The sequence below is a fragment of the Dermacentor albipictus genome, chromosome 8 (assembly GCF_038994185.2).
Source record: "Dermacentor albipictus isolate Rhodes 1998 colony chromosome 8, USDA_Dalb.pri_finalv2, whole genome shotgun sequence".
Lineage (NCBI taxonomy): Eukaryota > Metazoa > Arthropoda > Arachnida > Ixodida > Ixodidae > Dermacentor > Dermacentor albipictus.
Window position 1 is genome coordinate 56,131,510 of NC_091828.1, and position 17,377 is coordinate 56,148,886.

General features: G+C 45.6%; 1 protein-coding gene across 1 annotated transcript in view; it reads left to right on the forward strand.

The window, feature by feature from the left end:
- The window catches only part of LOC135921733 (uncharacterized), an 89,146-nt gene that overhangs the window by 23,084 nt on the left and 48,685 nt on the right, over nt 1-17,377 (forward strand). Inside the window, exons 3-4 of the mRNA XM_065456034.2 lie at nt 2,850-3,023; nt 12,792-12,974. Of these exons, the coding sequence (XP_065312106.2) occupies nt 2,850-3,023; nt 12,792-12,974 (357 nt within the window). The remainder of the gene's footprint in view (nt 1-2,849; nt 3,024-12,791; nt 12,975-17,377) is intronic.

Below are 17,377 nucleotides of genomic sequence, written 5' to 3' on the forward strand. Positions count from 1 at the left end.
ATTACAAAACGAGTGCCAAGAGAAGGGAAGCGCAGTCGAGTGCGGCAGAAAGCTAAGTAGGGTGATGAAGTTAAGAAATTACCAGGCGCCAGTTAGAATCGATGATGTGTCTCCTTGGCTGGCGACGTCACGCACTGCATAGGCGTGTTATCTCATTTGTGTTCCGGTGGTGTCATGTACCGGCCGCGTATTGTGCAGACCGAGGAAGAACAGGATGCTCACGAAGAGCGACGGCGTGAGCAGAAGCGGGAATGTGCGCGAAGGGGGCGGGAGGCTGCTAACGCCGAGTATACCATAGCGACCACCGAGCTATATTTACCTTATTGATCAAATAATAAAGACGGTAGAAAATGACAATTCATGTGGCATGGTATGGTATGGCAGGGTGAACTTTATTAATGCCCTGAATGTTGTCCTGAATGTCCCTTATGTTGGCGCATGCGGCTCCCACGTCTTTTCACATCAAAAGAACTCCGCTGTGTAGGACTCGCCGCCACCAGTCTCTCTCCTTGTCACAGTCTGTGAAAGCCACAGGACACTGCCAAAGCATGTGATCCAGAGTAATGATGTCATTAGACTTCTCGCATTTGATTGTTACCTCTCTTTCTGGATATAGCTTGTCAATAAAGTTTGGACTTGGATAAGTTCTTGTCTGCAACAATCTCAGAGTCACCGCTTCAGCTATATGGAGCTACGCGTGTGGCATTGCGAATTACCTTCTGTTCATGTAGTAATGCCTCGTCATCATTCATGTGGTGTGTGTCTTTATTTAAATCAATATAATTTGTCACCTTATATACTGCCCCGCAGATCATCCACCTTCGCATAGTAAAATGGCCCTGAGTATTTTTATTGATAACGAAAAATATGTTTAGAAGGGAAAGCAAGAATACATGGTATGTTTTGTCTTACGCTGCGCAGTCTACAGATGTTCACATTCACGAACTAGATGGAGGCGCACAGCATTAGAAGTGTGCTACGGCTCCATAGCTTTGACTATGCTGCCACAAAAAGCTGTTGGAGCCCTTACCTTCAGTGGTTAAACGGGGAGGGGGGGGGGGTGCTACAGCGCTAGCCAAGCGATCAACTTCAACACCTAAACAATCATACGCTACAAAGCTCAACGATGTCACGCGACGGCACATTCTGCAAGGATGGATGATGTTAGAAGAGCACGTGTGCGACAATGTCACCCATTACCGATTAGAGCGTAGCTTTATATGGCTAGGGTACCATAGAATCTTTGTGTACGCATACAAAAACAATCAGCACCAATGACTCACACCCCCGTTCCAAGGAAAAAAATGCAATGGCTGTAGCCCCGTAATGCAGAGGCTACAAGCACTCAGCATAGTCAAGCGAACATTGCTTACATTCTGTTTAATCGTGCATACAACATACTGAACAGCATGTCGAAAACTGTTATCATCAATGCCTCACACCGCCGTAGGCAATGGCTCATACAACGGAAAGGAAGGAAGGAAGGAATAAAAACAAGAGGTGAAAGGTAGAGAGGTCAACCAGATTAAGTGTCCGGTTGGATACTACACAGAGGGATAGGGTAAGGGCAGGAAAGATAAGAAAGCAAGGGAAGATAAACAAGGAACTCATCAGTTGGCACATTCTATGGTTTTTCAATGAGGCCTGTTTCCTTTAAAAACCACACTAGCGCTTTTAAAGCAGTTCGAGCCGACGTCAGCTGGGACCAGAGTCCAAGAATTATGTTTACCTAAGGGGGCGGTTGTGAATCCTGTCGAGCGTGGTGCTGAGGACTTCTCTTTGTGCATCGAAACGACAAGCACGCAGAATGTGCGGTATTGTACCTTTGTAGCGGTAAGGAGGCAAAAGATACAATTACTCATAGCCCCGTAATTTTCATGGCTATTCACTTTGCCGGTGTTGCGATGACACTACCCCTGGGTATTTGTCGGTGGTTTGAGTGTGGATGTGTCGTGACCGAAAAGGGAGTGGTTTACGCGCTTCGTTTTGCAGACGTCGCTTGCGATGCGACACCTATCCAGCGCAATCGACCACCAAGCGGCGTAGGTTCATCGATTTGACATAATCACAGAGTATGTTCGCAGTTGCGAGTATGCCGATCAGTGTATATCATAGCGAGCACAAAGCCATCGTGACCGTCGATACTAAGTAAGAATTAGTGATGCAATAAATTCTTTACCACAAGTTTTCTCAAGACTACGTTTGCAGCTCCGCTGGTCATCCAGCTTCGCAGGGCGGAATGGCCTTGTAATTTTTTGTTCAGAACGTCCACAACAGCCCGGCGTGAATAGTGAAACTTTATGAAACACTTATTTCACCGTTGCAAGTGACATATTTAGCATTAATAGGTTTGTGAGAACTACATTCGCATCTAAGGTTTTTAATCCGATATATTTACTCTTGGAGCTAAATAACAAGCGCGCGCTGCAACATGATTGCCCTAGAGCACGCGCATATCGCATCAGCGCATTCGTGTAGGCGTTGAAGGTCCGAGCGCCGACCACCAAGCACAGACCGCCAAAACTGGCGAAGGAGTGAAAGAAATATATTTGCTTTGAAACAAAAGAGACAAATAACATTAATGGTCATATTGTTTTATATAGTTACAGCGAATTGTGATCGTTCTATACTGACGTGAAGCTAGAGATGTCCTGCGTTGTTGTAATAAGTTCTGCGCTTTCGAAAAGAAAAAAAAAAACGAATTTTCTCATGGAGCACTTAACGGTGGATTCTTCTTATCATCAACAGCGCGCACATCATGCACACGATCGTTTATTGGGCTTAGGGTGTACGCTTGGTAGTGCTTGTTGAGAAGGGTCTCATGCACATGAGCGTTTTTATTTCTATAGGTGAAGATCTGCGAAATGATCCTGCCAAGCGGGGATGTTTTCAAAGCATTTACAAAGATCGCACCGCAGGGAGAAGTGGAACGAGAAGCCAGAACCTACAACAGCTGGGTGGTGACATTGTTGAAAGAACTGAAGATACATGTGCCCATTGACGTACAGTGCATTGCTGGACTGGTAAGCATGTGTTTCCTGGCATCAATAAGTGCAAAGTCAATAGCCTTTTATTACTGCACAATGAAAAACGGGTATGAATGATTACGTGAACGTAATGGTAGACGAAAAAAAGTGTGAGGAGAAGGTACGCTTGACATCAGCTTGCGATTGGCAAACAATCCATATTGGCGATCTAACACCTCGTTCGAGCAAAAGTAATGTTTAATTATAGAAAAATAGTTCCCTTTTTCGCTGCACTTCACAGATGACTCAAGTAGCGAAGCATCATTTTGCCGTAGACACCGTGCCGCTATGCCAAACTGTACCTGAGCCTTTCTTCGCTCAGGCACCACATCACTCGTGAAAGTGGGGCCCTTGACGGCACCTATAACCTGCGGCGAATGGTGACACCGAGAGACTGGTTGAAAGAAAAAAAAAATTGCGGCTTCTTGAAAGGCGGTCTCTCCGAAGCCCCTGAATTTTTGGGCACCACACTTTTTTTGACAGTGAAAATGTTTCAGGCTTACATAAAGTGTAGATCTCCGCAGAAGCAAATGAACTGGAGCTCTTTACCGAGCAAACAGTTTGTCCTAAGCGAACTGCAGGGTCGCCGTTTGTGCCAGTATGCAGACGTCGGCTCTGAACCAAATGTACCAGAAAATCAGACCTCATTACGCAGAATACTACGAAGCGCTACGCGTTGTCTATTTCCTGGCGTGTAATTGTTTTTAGCCGTTCTGATTTTACAGGAATAATTGAATATGGCACACGTAGTATTTTCAGAGTTTAGAAAAAATATGCTTCCAAAGTAAAATTGCCAAGCACACATAGCAACTCTATAGCAGATTTGAAATATCTGAGGGACCACGCAGTGGCCAAGGTTGCAAGTGAAATATGAGATGGAGATTCTTGGTGCGTGAATTTCCGCAAGTCGCAGCTTAAGTGGATTACACTGACAAGGGCTTTCACAGGCAACGTGAACATATGGAATTTCATATATCTGGCAGAACTTCCGCTCGTGGGCCAGTTACTACAGCGGAAGCTGTTATGGGCTCATTGCAACAGCCGTTCTAGTTGGCGTACGTCCGGTACACGTAGCAGCAACCACAAGTAATGGAGAAAATACCCTGTTTACGCCGTGATCGAGCCCGGGCCCGCTGCGTGGGAGTCAGCTACTCTAGCACTGATCCACTCCAGTGCTTGCTAGCATGCAACAGAAAACATTGCTTTAAAGGCGTCCTAACGCATGTCAAATCCCTGCGCGATGAGACATGCGCGCTGCGTAGTGTCCATACGTGCACATTTCGAATTGCAGTTGCAATGACATGGCAGTTAAAATAGGTTTGAGGACGAAAAAGGAGTTAAAGGAGATACATGTATGAAAGAATGCTAGAAAAAATTTATATTTTCTACCTGATTAAATCAAGCGGGCTAGGCGACTATGCGACCGCCGCGTTTCAAAAGGGCTGTCAATAAAAGATTCTCATCATGAACATCGTTTTGTGTCAGTTGCCGTGCCTTGCGACGCGAGATACAAGCGTCCTTTGCATTGCGGTTGCATATTATTACACGGGGTGACACACCATGGAGCAATTACATAGGTAGTAGTAGAAGGTAGATAGAGAAAGCTTTAGGAAGAAAAATATAATTGGCATATGAAAAATGTCCCCTACATCTAGTCATGATGACCAGGAAGTCGCAAGCTTCTATGAAGATGTGGAATTGGCGATGGGTAAAGTCAAAACAAAATACACTATACTGATGGGCGACTTCAATGCGAAGGTAGGCAAGAAGCAGGCTCGAGACAAGTCAGTGGGGGAATATAGCATAGGCACTAGGAATAGCAGGGGATAGCTGTTAGTAGACTTTGCAGAACAGAATAATATGCGGACATTGAATACTTTCTTCCACAAGCGGGATAGCCGAAAGTGGACGTGCAGTGGAGAAGCCCGAATGGCGAGGCTAGAAATGAAATAGACTTTACAGTCTGCGCTAACCCTGGCATCATACAGGATGTGGACGTGCTCTGCACGTTGCGCTGCAGTGACCATAGGATGGTAACAACTCGAATTAGCCTAGACCTGAGGTGGGAACGGAAGAAACTGGTACATAAGAAGCCGATCAATTAGTTAGCAGTACTAGGAAAAATAGAGGAATTCCGGATCAAGCTACAGAACAGGTATTCGGCTTTAACTCAGGAAGAGGACCTTAGTGTTGAAGCAATGAACGACGATCTTACCGGCATCAATAAGTAGTGTGCAACAGAAGTCAGTGGTAACTCCATTAGACAGGATACCAGTAAGCTATCGCAGGAGACGAAAGATCGGATCAAGAAACGCCAATGTATGAAAGCTTCTAACCCTACAGCTAGAATAGAACTGGCAGAACTTTCTAAGTTAATCAACAAGCGTAAGACAGCTGACATAAGGAAGTATAATATGGATAGAATTGAACATGCTCTCAGGAATGGAGGAAGGCTAAAAACAGTGAAGAAGAAACTAGGAATTAGCAAGAATCACATGTATGCATTAAGAGACAAATCCGGCAATATAATTACTTGTATGGATGAGATAGTTCAAGTGGCTGAGAAGTTATACATAGATTTATGCAGTACCAGTGGCACCCGCGACGATCATGAAAGAGAGAATAGTCTAGGGGAACTTGAAATCCCACAAGTAAAGCCGCAGGAAGTAAAGAAAGCGTTGGGAGCTATGCAAAGGGGGAAGGCAGCTGGGGAGGATCAGGTAACAGCACATTTGTTGTCAGATGGTGGGCAGATTGTTCTAGAAAAACTGGCCACCCTGTATACGCAATGCCTCATGACCTCGAGCGTACCGGAATCTTGGAAGAACGCTAATATAACCCTAATCCATAAAAAAGGGGACGCCAAGGAGTTGAAAAATTATAGACCGATCAGCTTACTGTCCGTTGCCTACAAAATATTTACTATGGTAATCGCTAATAGAATCAGGAAATCCTTAGACTTCTGCCAAGCAAAAGAGCAAGCAGGATTCCGTAAAGGCTACTCAACAATAGACCATATTCACACTATCAAGTAGGTGAAAGACAAATGTGCGGAATATAAGCAACCCTTGTATTTAGCTTTCATTGATTACGAGAAAGCATTGGATTCTGTCGAAACCTCAGCAGTCATGGAGGCATTACGGAATAAGGGAGTAGACGAGTCATATGTAAAAATACTGAAAGATATCTATAGCGGCTATGAAGAAAGCAACAAAATCCCAAAAAAGAAAGGCGTCAGGCAGGGAGATAAGGTCTCTCCAATGCTATTCACAGCGTGTTTATAGGAGGTATTCAGAGACCTGGATTGGGAAGAACTGGGGATAAGAGTTTTGGAGAATACCTTAGTAACTTGCGATTCGATGACATTGCATTGCTTAGTAACTCAGGGGACCAATTGCAATGCCTGCTCACTGACCTGGAGAGGCAAAGCAGAAGGGTGGGTCTAAAAATTAACCTGCAGAAAACTACAGTAAAGGTTAACCGTCTCAGAAGATAACACCAGTTTACGATAGGTAGCGAGGCACTGGATGTGGTAAGGTATATATCTCATTAAAACAGGTAGTGACCGCGGATCCGATCATGAGACTGAAATAATCAGAAGAATAAGAATGGGCTGGGGTGCGTTTGGCAGGCATTCTGAAATCCTGAACAGTAGGTTGCCATTATCCCTCAAGAGAAAATTGTGTAACAGCTGTGTCTTACCAGTAGTCACGTACGGGGCTTGGAGAAACTTGGAGGCTTACGAAAAAGGTTCTACTTAAATTGAGGACGACGCAACAAGCTATGGAAAGAAGAATGATAGGTGTAACGTTAAGGGATAAGAAAAGAACAGATTGGGTGAGGGAGCAAACGCGAGTGTATGATATCTTAGTTTAAATCAAGAAAAAGAAATGGCATGGGCAGGACATCTAAGGAGGAGGGAAGATAACCGATGTTGATTAAGGGTTACGGACTGGATTTCAAGGGACGGGAAGCATAGCAGGGGTAGGCAGAAGGTTAGGTGGGCGGATGAGATAAAGAAGTTTGCAGGGACGACATGACCACAATTAGTACATGACCGGTGTAGTTGGAGAAGTATGGGAGAGGTTTTAGCCCTGCAGTGGGCGTAACCAGGCTGCTGCTGCTGCTGCTGCTGCTGCTGCTGCTGCTGATGATGATGATGATGATGAAAATGTGGTTGGCAGTCCGCGGGGTCCAGAAGGGTTGCCGCTAAAACGTGCACGGCTGACACTAGTGCGCCAACGTCACAGCCAGGGGCACACCGTGGCAAATTAGGCGACGCTGCGCTGAAATCCAAGGTACTACGAGCGGGAAGGATGCCCTAACTTCCTCAAGATGATATCAAGACCGTGATTAGGACACGAGGTGGACTCAATCTTTTCAAGATTGGCGCTGAAGATTGGCGTTGGCTGATGCAATACTCACCATAGCTCGCGTCAGTCAGGAAGATCTATGCCAAGATACTCGATGCCCGAATCTACAGCAAAACATTTGATTGCCAGTGTTCTCCATGCGCGAGAATGCAAGCCGCTACCTTCGGATGAGGCAGATACTCATCTCGGGCAAGGTATATGAGCTCACTGCCCACGAGACAGCCCCGCAGTCAATGTGCAAGCGGTAATCCGCAACATCCCCCTTCAATATGGCCTTCACGTCATCGATGCTAAGATAGTCAACACCAATAATACACTTCAACTAGCAGCAAACAGAATAGCCCAGACCGGCACAGTCATTGTCGCATTCGACGGGCATCGTGTAGCGAACTTTGTCAGGTATGGACCGTTACTCATGCAGTGCTCGCTCTACCGCAAGCAAATTAACGTGTGCTATTCGTGCGGCTGGCTCGGCCATCGCACCGACGTGTGCCCCACTCCCCGTCATGCGATTTGCCGTGACTGTAGTGACCCTAGTCCCGATGAGCAGCATCAGTGTACCCCTAAGTGTAAACTTTGTGGTCGCCAGCATCTCATGGCTAGTAAGGACTGTGCTCAAAGGTTCAAGATCCCATACATCGTGCATCGCCGTCGCATTGAGTGCGCCAAGATGGCGGGTCCCCTCAGCGGCGCTCGGACACCGCGGACGAGTTGCAGGCTTCGTCAACCGCAGCACTTCAGCCCAGAAGGCGCTCCCAATCCATGGACCGCTCGAGAGGTCGTTCCTTATCCAGGGGCCACGCTGCTTCCAGGGCACATTCCAGCTCCCGCCATGGGTCCAGAAGACGGGCCTTTTCCCGGGGGCGCTCCGGTTCTCGACCTCGCTCCAGCTTCAGGCCGGGGCCCGACACGCCAGGGGGACCAGGTCCGGCTATCGCATGCCCACCGCCCTTCGAAGCATGAAGTTGAGGCTCTCCTGGACCAACAAGGTTTGAGGGGAACGTGAGGCCCCAAGAGGTGACGACCTGCCTCACGATTCGCACCTCGCAAACGAGCTCGGGGAGTTGCGACAAGTTAACGAGCAGTTGAGAAACGAAAACGCGCAGGTCAAGCAAGAAATGAGCTGGCTAGCTGTGGAGTTGGTGGAGATTATGAAGCTCGCGTTGTCACCCTTTCGCCGCAATCCGCTTTGGCTCCGCGTCGAGCGGTAGAGAAGAGACAGGAAGACGAGGCTATAAAAATGCTCTCGGCACTCTACAATGCCTTCGCCAGCATGCAGGCTAGCTTAGTGAAGGTCGAGGAAGCTATAGCGCACCCCAAAATGGGCTTAGGTGAACTCAGTAAACGCATAAGCAAGCTGGAGGAGGTCGATGCCAGGAGAGAACCCAGCCCAGCTCCTTCGCAGGTCGCAGCATGACGCTATGTAATAGCGCAGGACGCGATTCTTAGGCCCACTCAACCCTCCTCTGAGCCTAGACATGAACAGTGCGGGCGAGAACTTTGGTATCTGGCAATAGAACTGCAGAGAGTTTCCCAACAAGAAACCGCTTCTGCAGCAGTATTTAAGAACTCTCGCAGCTAAGCCACAAATCATCGGTATTCAGGAAGTTGCCACTAGTACCCCTATCAAACTCGCGGGTCATCTGGTAGTGTCATCGCATTCAGGAGTTAGGGGAGTTGCTACCCACGTCAACATATGGTACAATGGCCTGTTTTCGACCTCACCTCAGGTAGTGGAGGCATCGAGTACTTCATGGCCGAAATCCTCATGAACGCACCCAAAATGGACCTCAGAACACACAGCCTCTCTATCCTCAACGTATACTGCAGCCCCAGCTAACGCGGGGCGAGGGTAAACTCTCTCCTCAAGAGGGCCGTCAGAGTGGCCGGTGGCCACCCCCTTGTCGTCGTCGGGGATTTCAACGCCCGACACAGGGTGTAGAGTAGACCTATGACACGCCCAAGGGACGCGAGCTGTGGCAGACTGGGATGGAAGTGGAGTTGACGCTTATCACCGATAAGGATTCCCCCACTAGGAGAGGCAACTCCACATGCCGGGACACAAGCTCAGACCTCTCTTTTGTCAAGAACATAGGGGAGCTCAAGTGGGGCAACAAGACTTTATACCTGGGAAGTAATCACTGCGTCGTCGAAGGTGCCAATGGAACCCCACTCAGAAAGATCACCGCCAAGACGCAGAGTGCTCTCGGTCTCATCAGAAGGAGGGCCAACAGGTACCGGGGAATTAAAGAAGACAATCTGATCCGCATTATATATGCTTCTGTGCTCTCCCACCTTTCAAATGCGGCGTCCATGCCAAACTGGCATGTTTCAGAGAGGAACAAGCTCAATTACCTCATCAGAAAGGTGTTTAAGCTTGCCCTCGGCTTACCTGTAAGTACTCACACTGCAAGCCTGCTCAAACTCGGAGTCCAGAATACGCTTGAAGGAATATTCGAGGCGCAAGAGTGCTCACAGCTGCTCAAGGTATCCAGCACCCCGGCGGGCCGCAAGATACTCGACGAGATGAGCCTCAAACTGGTGGAACAGTGCCCCGACGCCGTGCGGATTCCCAGCCACACCAGCTCTTAAATGCACATCGCGCCCATTCCCCGCAATATGCCACCCTCAAACAACGTCGGCAGACGTCGGGCCAGGGGTACAGCTCTATTCGAGCATGTTCGAAACAACCACATTGAGGCGAGTTTCGTGGATGCCACGGCGTATGTCCAACAAGAGGCATTCGCCGTCTCCATAGTCGACTCTAATTCCAGACTGCGAGTCGCCAGTCGAGAGTGCTCGCGATCAGTCCCTCAAGCTCGGCTTGGCGGTCCCTACGTGGGACAAGCCGAGTAGCGCGAGGCCTCCCCTGCGTCTTCTCTGGACCTAATAAAGTTATTTCACTCACTCACGGAGATGTATAAATATTGGTGTAATGAAAAATATGTATGGCATAATTGATTAATTCAAGCAGACTAGGTGACTATCAGCATCCACTTTCAAAGGGAATGCCATTAAATCATGACTATCATCCCCATTGCCTCATGCCATTTGACACGCGATGGAACATGCGCGCCACGTAGCATCGATACGCAAAAGCTTTGCAGTTCCGTTACATTTCACCAGATATTCCGACATGTTACATTATGGGGTTTTACATGCGAAAACCACTTTCCGATTATGAGGCGTACCGTAGTGGAGGATTCCGAAAATCTCGACCACCGAGGGTTCTTTAACGTGCACCTAAATCTTAGTACGCGGTTGTTTCCCCATCGAAATGCGACCACCGTGGCCAGGATTCGATCCTGTGACCTCCATGCTCAGCAGCCCAACACCATAACCACTGAGCAACCACAACGCGTGTCCCGAAATGTAGCAGTCGGAAATAGAAGTTGCTTGCTGTATTTAGAAGTACTGACTGTTGGGCGTGTTGGTAATCCACACTCAAGGAAGAATTGCGTAAACGAACAGGGAGGAGATAGAAAAACACGGTTATGCTTTCGTCCCTGTTAGTTTGCCCCATTCTTCCTTGAGCATGCTGCATGTAACTGGACCTAGTTAACTTAAGCAGAGTATGTGACTATTTGTTACCAGCCTGTTTTGAAGGGGAATCCAATAAACCATAATTATCATCATCAGCAGCAACGTATCATGCCACGGGTCACGGAGTGGGCCATGTCCCCCACGTCGTCTGTTTAAATGTGTTTACTCTTCGGTTGATGTCATGGCACCTCCTCGCAAGGTAGGAACCGCTGCTGAATAAGCAAATGGTAGAGCTACGCCTGCGACTGCAACCAGGTGACATTGGGATCAGCAGACAGCTGAGCAGGACAAGCCGCAGCTGGTCGTCGATGCCGGGTAGAAAGTTGAGACTGTTCTCTTGAAAACGACGCCAAGAGACTTCGCCGCGGAGACCCTGTTGTGTGTGCTGTCGAAAATGGAGCTCCTATGGAGCCGCTGGTCCAGCTTAATCTGTGACTGTGCTGCGTGTGCCGCGCAGGCCTGTGACTTTTATATTTGAATGGCTGTGCCACTACATAAACCTCTGCCTCCGTTAGGGCAGACACAATGATGGCAGACAGAAGAAAATTTTGTTTCTCGTGCTGTCTCACTACTTTGTCATGCGCTACCTCACCAACTATAAAAATTTGGAGGACGTTTAAGCTATCGCCTTTAAGAGTGCAACGCGATAGCATTCCAAGATTCCTGATATGCTTCTCAAGCTTCTTGGCAACTTAAGCTTTGTAACTGTAATGTTTACCGGGAAGTGCTGGCGGCGAACGTTATGCACAAAGGTGAGCTTTCTAGTAGAAACACGGCGTCTTGCGTGGGCCGATCCCGGAGGTAAAGGTTAGCCGCGCCAGAAAAATTACATCACCTTCAGGTTTCTGCTGTTGCTTCGTACTTTTCATTGTTAAGCGTGAGAAGTTTTAACATAAAATGAATGCGCTGCTGGTGTTTTGTTTCATGACATTTGGATGGGGGCTGCCATTCTCAAAATTCAGAGGAATAACTTTGCTGGGAATGTAAGACAAGATTTGAGCAACGTTAGTGATAGAATCTTGTGGCAATATAATCCGCATATACCGCATGTTATGTAGCAGTGCGTGGGATATACATATACTTAAATACATGCGGCAATTTCGCTCGCGGACAACGACGTCGACGCCGGATTTTCTACGACACGGGGCCATTAACACTCGCGCCTTTATTACTCACAATTTAGTTGAGAAAGTCACACTGTACGCCAGAATTAAGGAATATAAAATTTTCCTATCACTATCCAATGCTAAGGTAGGAATAAAGAGATACGATTGCTTTTTACACTAAATACAAATATATTTCGAGCAGACAGCTTCGTAAATTTATGAAAATCCATGTGCAGAGGTCGTGATGCGTCTGTAGCGTACAATGGTCACGGTTATGTGACAAGTCTCCATGCAAGTCTATATGAGCACCTTTGAAAGATTCATATTCTAAGCTCTCACAGGAAAGGAACTCTTATTAATTGGCTTACGGGATACAGAGTTCAGCGTTCTGACATGCACTGTAAGCACATTATGTTCCTTCGCGCACCTGTTTTGTGCCAGCCACAGAACTTGTGCTCGAGCAGCCAAGAGACGTCCAGTAGCGACAATGAAATAATAGCCGAAACAGTTAACGTCTCTTCGAAATTGACCTTTAGTGCACGACCAAAGCAAGGGTCTATCTTGAACTGGTTCCCTCCTTATATATATGTGAACATACCGCCAGCTGTTGTATACAGGAACGTGATTACACCAAAGAAGTTGACGCCTAGCAACGTATCTTCGTTTTGGTTTTTGAAGCTCAAAACATTTTTTTATTAGTGTGTCGTTTAAGGTTTAAGTAAAAGTACGTACGCTTTTTACAGCGCTTCAAAGCCATGAATGCGGCTATGTCGGAGGAGTTTCTTAAAGAAGTGATCAAGGATCTGCGCTTCGTATTCAAGGACAATGGCATAAACGCAGAGCCACAAAAGCCTTGTGCCACCGATGTACAGAGCGAAAGCAGCGACGAAACAATTAAAGGAGTGGCCACCATTTCCAAAGGAAAGGTCGGTGTTATTTTATTTTTATGGTGGTCTCAAACTAACAGATGCAGCAGAAGCTGCATAATATGCCTTTAGGATGGTTTCAGTCTTCTTTGGCGCAATTGCTCTTTCTTTCTTCTTTCTCTTTATTAATACTGTTAACCCTCGCTTGAGGGTTGTTACAGGGAGGGAAAATAGTACAACACAAGCAAATTTTACATTTCATAGCATCAGGTTGGGTGTTCACGATACAAAATATCAATCAAACATTCAAATTTGTGCACATCCGTCTGATCGACAACAACATCAGGTAAGGCATTCCACATTTCAATCACGTCCGGAAAAAAAGAATAACGAAAAACATCAACACGTGTGTTATAAGGTTTGACGGCTCTGCTGTGGTTTATTCTCTCACTGCGATTTGCAGGGAACAGGACATATGTTTCCTTTTTTATCTTCAGAGCCCTTTGAAGTATCTGAAAAAAAATCTTAAGTCTGGCTTTCTTCCTTCGGGTTTCCAGCAACTCAAGCCCACACGAACGCAGAATTGTTGTTACCGAGTCAGTTCTTCGATACCTTGAAGCAATAAGACGAGCAGCCATTCTCTGAATTCTTTCTAGTTTGTGTATTAAGACTTTTTGGTGGGGGCTCCAGACAACGCAAGCGTATTCTAAAGATGGACGTATGAGAGTTTTATAAGCAATTAATTTAGCATCTTTCGTTGCATGTTCCAGCTTTTTCTTCAGTGAATACAGTTTTTGTGAAGCCGTCGAGCACAGGTTATCGATATGTTTACGCCAGTCTAAGTTAGGTGTAATTGTGTTCCCTAAATACTTGAATGTATCTACATTTCTAAGTTTGTTGCTTGCAATATTATAAAAGAATGGTGCCACACTTTTTTTGTTAGTAACATGTGTAAAAGTCGATTTGTTGTAATTGATTTCCATGTCCCGTTTTTCACACCAAAGGTGAAGGGAATGAAGAACCAGGTTAATTCTGATTTGGTCGTGAATGTGTGTTACCGTAGAATAAATTAAACAGTCGTCACCAAAAAGCTTCAATTTCACAGGGAACTCGACAATCTCTGTAATGTCGTTAATGTAAACCAGGAACAGCAATGGGGCCAGAACAGACCCCTGGGGAACAACAGAAAGCACTTCTAACGCAGGGGACAAGCACTCTTCCACACGCACAACCTGCCTGCGATTGTGTAGGTAGGCTTCAATCCATTTTAGAATAGTGTCATTTATTCCTGCTTTTTGTAACTTGAAAAGTAATTTATTGTGCGAAACTTTGTCGAAGGCTTTCGCAAAGTCTACGCAGATGACGTCCATTTGTTCTTGGGCGTCTATAGCTGAAGTAAAATTATGAATAGTTTCTACGAGCTGGGTTACTGTAGAAAGTCCCTTTCGGAAACCATGTTGGTGCTGATAAAAAAAGTCGTTATTTTCAAGAAAAACGAGAATATGCTTACTTATGATATGCTCTAAGACTTTACAACAGACGCTAGTCAGGGAAACTGGGCGATAGTTATTTATTAGCGATCGGTTAACGTTTTTAAGAACATTAGTTATGACTGCGCAACGCCAGTCTTGTGGCAACGAGTGAGTTTGCAATGACTTAACAAAGATATTATTTAAGAAAAATGATACCCACTCGGCGTATCGCTTTAGAAATTGGGTTGGTATTCCATCCGGCCCGCTAGCCTTCTTAGAATCTAAAAGTAGTAGTTGGTTAAACATGCCTGCTTGAGTGACGACAAGATTTTCCATCCCACATGAAAAGGAAGACGGCAGACAAGCGACTGCGCAATCGCTGCTAGGCGCTGAAAAAACTGATTGGAAGAAATTATTAAAATGACCTGCAATATTTGCTTTTTGCGTTACTATTACATTGTTAACTTGGATCTTGTTTATTTGTTCTTTTTTATCATTCAGATAAAGCCAGAATTTTTGTGGTGATGTTTTCATAAAATTAGGTAATGTTTGGTTAAAGAACTGCTCTTTTGATTCCTTCAGAGCCGTTTTCAGTGCCCTTCGCAATTTCGATACCTCGGTGGAGACACCTTGCCTTTTGCGTAAACGCTTTATTTTACGCTTAATATGAATGATATGTCGATTAATCCAAGGGTTCCGTCGTTTTATATATTTAGTCGAGTTGGGATGAAACTATCAACGCAATGTCTTACAATTTTCTTGAGGCGCTGCCACAGTTCGTCAACCGATTCACAATCGCAGGCAAGTTCAAATTGATTAAATGATAATTCTAAAAAATCGAGAATAGATGTGTCGTCTGCCCGACTATAGTCCTTAACTTTCACAGGTATAAGCGGCTGGGAACGAGTGCTTGCGCTCGACACTATGTGTACAAGAACCATCTTGTGATCTGACAGGCCATCATCCACAGACACTGTATAGTCGTCTATTTTATTTGGAAGAAACACCAAGTCCAACAATGACTGAGATTCAGGCGTTACCCTCGTGTTTTCTTTCACGATTTGCTTCAGATTGTGCGAGATCATTATTTGAAGCAGCTTTTCACTACTAGAAATTTCTACGTGCCCAGGTAGTAAACTGTCCCAGTTAATATTAGGTAGATTAAAGTCCCCGGTCATTATTAGTCTGGTGTTACGGTCCAAATGATTGCATAGGAAATCATTCAGCTCATCTAAACACTCGGGTGCAGTGGCAGGTGGCCTATATATTGCGCCAACAAGATATACAGTGTTTGCGTAAGTAATTTTGCACCATACTGTCTCAGGAATTATACATTCAATCATTACAACATCAATGTGCTGTTTAACAATAATCGCAACGCCTCCACCGTGAGTGTCTCTATCCCATCTAAACATTCGGTAGTTGGGTGGCACTATACATTGGCTAGGTACATTGCTGTTCAACCATGTTTCGCTTACTACTAGCACATGAGGGGTCTCTGTGAGCAACACGTATTCTAACTCAGTTACCTTATTAACAATACTGCGTGCATTCAGTGACAAGATTCGGAGCTATGAAAGGGTTGAAGTACATGGGGAATCGCTGGGACTGCTTGAGGGACCAGAATCACCATGCGTGTCATCTGTCCTTTGTGTGCGGTGCTTATTTTTATTTCGGTGGTTTAGAAGGGAACGTGCGTTGTTTTCTTGGTTCCATACGTAAAGCTTATCGTTTACCTTGAGCTTGTCGTCAATCAAGAATACCTTCGCGCCCTTCGCCCTTTCGGCAGAAGCGCTCGCCCACAACTTTCGTCGCACATCTACTGTTTCCTTTGCATAATCATTGCTGATACTAACTGACTTTCCTTTAAGTTTTTTGCAGTTCTTCAATACCTGCTCCTTTTCTATGGTATCATAAAACTTCATGATAACTGGTCTCGGTCGTTGACTGTTTTTCTTGCCAATGCGATGAATTCTTTTGACAGTTTTAACTTGAACCCCCAGTTTTTCATGAAACAGTTCATCAATGACAGTTGCCCTCAAATTCGCCTCTGAGTCACCGCTTTCCTCCGAGATTCCAAAAACCAACAAATTGTTACGCCGGCTTCGATTTTCATACTCGATCAATTTTTCAGCCTGGTGCTGGAATATAGCCTCAAGATGCCCAATTTTCTTGTTAATTTCCTGTATCATAACAAGAAATTCCGTCAGTCGATCTGTTTTTGCGTTTAACTCCACAACGTTCTTAAACAAACCATACTTAAACCGTACTGCACAACGTTCTTCTGCAAACCATACTTAAAGCCCACGTGCATCTTGGGTCACAATTAATGCAGTCTCGCCATAGGTAGAAAGTTTTTGCATTAGTACTATGATAGAGCTCTAAATGACACAAAAGAGCTATTCGGTTTGTACTAGCATTCTTGTGTTGGATTCCAGATTGACGAAGAGCCATTCAATATGCAGCTAAGTGGATCTTGTAGAGAAGTAGCATCAACTGTGAAGCATGCAGCGAAACAAAATGCCATGACCTAAAGTGATTTATTATGTCATTAGAATTGCTATGAGGGCCCCGTCCGTTCTTTCAAACAATTCACACATTGTATGTATTTGTGTCCATGAGGCAGTTTGGCCTCAGCGGTGCAGCTCAGTTATGCTACCGTGTTAAGTTCTCTGTCGACAAAGTTAGAAATTGCTGTGCGTAGAGGCTAGGACAGTGTGGAAGTTTAATGATTACCTAGGCAGCGATCGCATGTTAGAAAGTCAAGTAAATATCCTTAGTTGAATAGAATGGGAGGAAAAGAAGACGTAGCAGGGAAAGCACGGGCATCTTTGCGCTTACCTATTTATACCACTCTTTAATGAAGCAGCACTGAGGTGCGAAACAGCACGTTCTTTATAAATTACGGCGTACGCCCTAGCAGATAAACATAGTATTCAAAGGCGATGTTCACATTACACCCAAATAAGCTAATTCAAGTCGCCGTGACTA